Genomic DNA, 6,000 nt, shown 5'->3' on the forward strand with positions numbered 1-6,000 from the left:
GCAGGAGAAAAATGATGAAAATAAAATGTTTAAATCCTGTCCAAACCTTCCATCCACACTAACATGAGAACTGCATTTATACATGCAAAGTACTTCACATTCACACAATAATCCCACAGAGCTACCATACAAGGTACTGCTCTAACCATCGGAGACAATTTGGTATGTTAAAAAATACTATTATGGACAGAAATCTTATTGTAAATAAAGAAAGCTGTGATGTGGGCTACATGTTAATCTTCTTAATGATTTATTAATCTTAATGCAGCGCTTTTCAGCTGTCAAGCATACTTAAAATGTTAATTTAAATGTAGGTGTAGTATAATATGTGTGTAAAAGAAGTGCTGTGAGCTGCTGTAGGGATTATTACAAATATATATTCAATGAAAAAAATATAAATATGAAATAAATATGTTCATGTAAATCAGTTGTTTTAAACATTGTTTAGTTTTGAGTAGCTTTTAATGCCTATATGTATGTCCACTTGTAAAGCACCTCTACTCGAGCAGCACATTTGGCTGTAATTGTATTTATGCATATGGAAGGTTTGTCCTTGCACAAGCTCCACCCGCATGGTTTTGTGGAAGTGCAGTAAGGATAAAAGCAACAGCAGCTCCCTGAATTCTTAACCCAGCTGAGTTAAGTGGGTTAGGGCTTTGCCACATGACCTACTTCCTCTCGCAGGCACACACACTGATACTTAACAAGGATACCTACTCTGCAGAGAAAATCCCTTTAAAAGTAGGACTTCAATTATTTCAGCTATTCAAAATCAGTCTCCATTACCAGATAGTGGAGGGTGGTTGAGTAGGGCTGTACATTATATTGTTTCTTTAAGCTGAGCATGTGACTTCATACATATAAATAAATGTATTGTTTTGCTAGTGATGACTGATTTAAAAGATTAGACTTTTACATGTAAAGGATCCATTTTTTCATGCCTCTTATAAACTTGGTGATAAAGTTACAACCTAACAACGGCAGGAGCACAAAGAAACAAAGGCCACGAGAATCCACATGATCCATTTGTCATCTACACACTAAAGTATCTAGATGCACTCTGTTAGCAACAACAGTGCCTCTGACCTTCAGCAGAAAAGCAGACTTTTTTTTTAAAGAATCTGTATCTGGAGTTTAGAGTTAAAGCTGCATTAAATAATAGTCATGTAATATTGTTAATACATGCATAACAGATCACATGCCTTTGTGTAATGTATTGCATTCAGCTCATTGTTTTGGCTTTGTCTTACTGCTTTCGTCAGCCTGCTAGTACACCGACCTGCTCAGCAGTAAACCACAGGCACACACAGTTAGAAACTAGCTGGTGAACGTAGTGGAGCATTTAGCAGCTAAAGAGACAGATGTTTCCATCAGGAGCAGGTGGAGACCAAAAACTGAGCTTCAAAAGGAGATTGAATCTTGGACTAGCATTCATCACAAAGACTCCAGTTGAATGTTAATGTTGCTCTGTGTCTTCCTGGTGTGTAAATAGCAACTGTTTGCTTACTCTTAGTCCACCATAACAGCTTTGTTTAATTTTCACCATTTTCAAATCGGCCTGGTACCGACGTATCGGTTCTCATGACATCCCTAGTCCAGGGTGTCCCCTGTCTCTCTACCATTGAGTGCTGGCATAGGCCCCCTGATAACCATGGGCTGTGTAAGCAGTTATTGAGCAAAAACAGTGGAAGAGATGGAGAGGGCATTAGTACCTGCAGGAAACACAGTTTCTACATGTTCACTTTGAGAAGTATCTCCTTTAATCCATGGTTGCTGAAGTGATTCAAAAAACAAAACACTTACCCAGGCCATTCTCACAGTCAGTAAACTCCATGGAATGAACAGCTCTGTCTACTCCGTATGGACCCATTAATGTCCTGTTAAAGATGGACGGATGAGGAGGATGGGGAAAAAAGGGAGCAAGAGGCAGAAGAGAGGAGAAAATAAATACATCATAAATTTAAAGAGTTCTTCCTTCACATATGACACCCTTCAGTTGCAAAGGTACAGTCTGCCTGTAACTACTCAATGTGGGGGAGCTCTTCAGTGGAATCTGACTTTCTCATGAATATATACGTCTGTCTCAGAGTTTCTCCTGCAGCTTTACCTGTAGGAGACAGCTCTTAGAGTGTTCATGAACACTATTCTCCCAAAATTCAATGCCCGACTGCGAATCTTTTTAAATTGTGGATGGTGGAAAACAGCTCTAGGAACCACCAGGAATAACTATGGAATTGTACCAAGTATTCAACATTTTCTTGTAAAAGTAAAATGTTTAGCATGTAGATTTCTTGTATGTAACAGCAACAACACTCGTAACCTTGTATATGGTTGAGCCTTGTATGGTCAATTTGCTTTATTCTGGCAAGAAATCTGTGGTAATGAACAATTAATATCCAGGAATTCACATTGTTGACATCTGCAATTTTCTGTAGTGGAACCATTCATGATTGTTCTTAAAGTGAACTGAAGTAGCATATCATACAACATGGTTGAGTCAAATCATTTTGAAAAAGCAACGGCCAATGGGGAAACTCACAAACTGTGTAACTTCATCACTCACTCAGTAAGTCAGGGACAATTGGAACACTGATATAACTTGTCCAACTCAGACCAGTCTCATGTATGAAACTAGCATATTGTAGCTGAGGGACCCAAGTAGTAAATAGTCCCTGTAATTCCTGGAAGAATTCAGTAAGAAATCAGCATTTCTGGTGAGACTGGTGTGTTGACATTATCTGTCGTATTTTGGCTGAGAATAAAAATGTACACCTCTGGATTGATGAATTAAAAGACCCCTCTATGTACAATTTTAACATGAGAGCACCCCAACACCGAACGTTGGCTGAAAGAAACATATAAAGTTTGCAGCGGTGTTGAATAAGAAGTGTGTGTCTGCTGCTGCCACCTCAGGCACTATCAAAGAATGAAGCCTCATCTTTAGGCGCCTACCCAAAGAAACTACCTGGTAGGTTGTTGACTTGTTGTCTTTAGAAGAGGCTTGACAGCAGAAGTAATGGCAGTGTTCTTTCTGACAGGTCTCACTTATATACCTCATTTTAGCACATCTGAAAATATGCTCACCTTCAAATCTTTCACTAACTGACCAGAACACAGAAATACAGTATCTTGGTTTTTTGTTTATTCTTGGAATAATATGGATTTAGTCTGTGACAGTATTGCGCTAGCAAATACCTCACACACTTCAAATATATGTAATGAAGCTGCTGTCCTCTTATAAAAAACAAACACAAAAAAAAGTTAAGTTAAAAGAGTTATTTTTCATGCAGCTCTACATTTTTACATTTCTAACATGGATGAACGGGCATACAAAGCATTTTGTCAAACAGGTGAGAGATCTAGCCCTCTGTGATCTTGCCCTGACTTTTGCCAAGTAGTTTAAGTTGCTTACACTGACTACAACAGTGCAGACAGAGTCAGCAATTGGAGGGTGGCTGTTGTGTTTCCGTGTTGACCTATGAGCGCAGTGCAGAGCGGCGACAATTAGCTAGCCACACACAGGGACTCGTATGCACTAACGTGTAAGTACTTGCCTAAATTAAGTTGCATTAATTGAACTTTTGGCCATTTAGGAGGCAGCACAATCAGTTGTAAACACAACATTGATGCAACATTATCTTTAATTTGAAGTCGCGTTTGTGTCCAGAAAAATAACTGCTCTTTCGCTGCTAAATGCTCCACTATGTTCAACAGCTAGTCTCTACCTGAGTGAGTCTGCAGTTTGCTGCTGAGCAGGTCGTGTACACTGGGTTTATCAGAGCTGTCACTAAAAACAGTTGATGGATGGTGATGGTGAGAGATGTTTGCAGGATGGTTGCATAGTTACAAAGTTGATGATAATTCTCTGTGGGTTTTTCACTGAGTGACACTTTTGACATTGCAGTCATTTAAACTATTGTTAGTTCTAAATATTAATCAGTGCAGCTTTAACTATAGAAAGTATGAATCTTATTTTCAAAGGGTAATTTGTAACAATTTTGGCATGCACTGTCAAACAATGTTGCCCTGCTGATAAGAGCACCTGATTGGAGCTTGGCAGAAATGATCGTAGTGCAACAGTGCTGCACAAGAAATGCCCACTTTAAACTTTAGGTTAAGACATATTTTCCTAATCTATCTAATATTGGCTCAAGTAGCAAATAAAGAACATCAATTTACTCAGACTACGCTACAAAAGATGGTGTAAAATGAACGATAAACCAGTGCACACTGATATCTGTTTACCTATAAATACTATTAACAACACTTTGTGGGTAACATTTTGAGATCATTTTCATATTTTGTCTTTTTAGTAATGGAACTAACACTCCCCTGGATTGAAAACTGAGTCATCTCCATAACACCAGTCAACGCAGCATAGCCTATATCACCTTTCACAGCAGACATTTTGACACGTCAAAGTACATTGTATCCTCATACAACGGTTTGTATGATATATTACAAAAGTTATTTTTCATGCGTTTTCCCATGAATGTCCAGTAACTACTTGGTTAGGAAAAGAAAAGTGAGTTGGGTTCAAATAAGTACCTTATTACGTTTGTCACGTAACTCACTTGGAGATTGCTTAGTAGTAAGTTACGTAACCAATGTACGTTAAAATAAATCAACGTTGACTTTTGGTCTCCTGGGTGCTGAATTTTTTGACCCGTCTGTCCAGCCGACCTCCTCCCTACGCAGACTTTGTCGCTGTGTTTACTACGTCACCTGCCTCCCTCAGAGGCAGCCCTGCACGGCTCTGCTCACGATTAAGTGGGTTTTAGGCAAATTGATTATGTAGGCTGGATACTTTCCATTAACCCCAACAGAGAAATGTATAACTGTTCGTAGGTATAAGTACAAACAGAAAATGACAACAGCATGCATAGAAGAAAAGCACAGCTGTATTTAATTACATTAATGATAACTGCATTCCACTTAGGAATGGCCATTATTGAGAAGGCATACCAAGTACAGCCGCCTCTCGCTGCGCGCGGCGCACGAGCAGCTGGGACGACAGATGGAGGGGTCTATCCCTATTCTGTGGAATGATAAACAAAAGAAACACTAGAAAAAAACACGCTTTAACCAGGTGGTTCTACCAATAAGTTTATATAGAATTGGTTCCTCTAAACTCCCACATGGAATACATTTCGAAAATAAAGCACCTCCATTTTCAACACCATTACATGCAGCACTACGTTCACTGGTTTAGCGAATTAGAGTCAACTGCTCAGCGCGCGAGCGCCGCACGAGTCCTACTTGAATTAAACGCTGTTTTTTCCACATACAGTAACCTCTACATTTAACTTGTTCTTCCAGAAACAGAAGCCGTAAACATCACTCCAGCACCGCTGCGACGACACACACTCAACACTTAACGAAAGTAGAAAGGCAGCAGCGTCAGCCAGTGTTTCCAACACCAACCCATCACCTCCCGTCTGCGAATTTTGTTTTACCTGCTAATGATGACGGCTCCTTTATACATGACTGAAAAGGTTGGCATTTTGACATTGGAGCCAGCTTCCCCGGTAGTGTAGACAGTCAGTCGGAGCTTCCTCAGCCTTCAACCTTCTGCCAGCAGCCACATGATGGTCTGCCAGAGTCTACCCACGGCAGCCTCTAATTCCAGTTAACCAGACTGTCCGCTCCAACATCTCCACCTTCACACACACATTTAATCTCTTACATAACTAAAGTCACCGAAAAATTAAAAAAGGCACCGAAAGCGCTGAGGCTGGAAATCTTTTTGGCGAGGCTTATCTCACACGTTGACTAATGGTCATTTCTATCTGCCTGTTAGACTGGAGACAGTATTTATATGTTGGTGAAGTTGCATTAGCAGGAAAGCATATCCTCAGCAAAGCCTGTCCTGTCAATTTAAGAAGATTATTGCTATTGGTTATTGATAAGTATCATAATTTCGTCAGTTAGTTAGTACGTGTAAATATGTTACCAGCTTGTAAAAACATATTTGGGTGGGGTTATTGTTCATCGTTGCAG

The 6,000-nt window shown here is 39.7% G+C and overlaps 1 protein-coding gene across 3 annotated transcripts in view; it reads right to left on the minus strand.

Annotated features, from left to right (window-relative positions):
* The window catches only part of LOC115011992 (syntaxin-binding protein 4), a 55,255-nt gene extending 49,603 nt beyond the window's left edge, over positions 1–5,652 (minus strand). For 2 of the 3 annotated variants that reach the window (XM_029437345.1, XM_029437344.1), the window contains exons 1-2: positions 5,457–5,652; positions 1,804–1,877 (exon numbers count right to left, since the gene is read on the minus strand). In XM_029437345.1, the coding sequence (XP_029293205.1) occupies positions 1,804–1,877; positions 5,457–5,503 (121 nt within the window). In that variant the 5' untranslated portion in view covers positions 5,504–5,652. Of the gene's footprint in view, positions 1–1,803; positions 1,878–4,548; positions 4,664–5,456 lie in introns of those variants that run through there. The other variant, XM_029437346.1, reaches the window with a different exon arrangement.
* Between the last annotated feature and the right edge of the window lie 348 nt (positions 5,653–6,000).

The sequence above is a fragment of the Cottoperca gobio genome, chromosome 8, assembly GCF_900634415.1.
Source record: "Cottoperca gobio chromosome 8, fCotGob3.1, whole genome shotgun sequence".
NCBI classification, from domain to species: domain Eukaryota; kingdom Metazoa; phylum Chordata; class Actinopteri; order Perciformes; family Bovichtidae; genus Cottoperca; species Cottoperca gobio.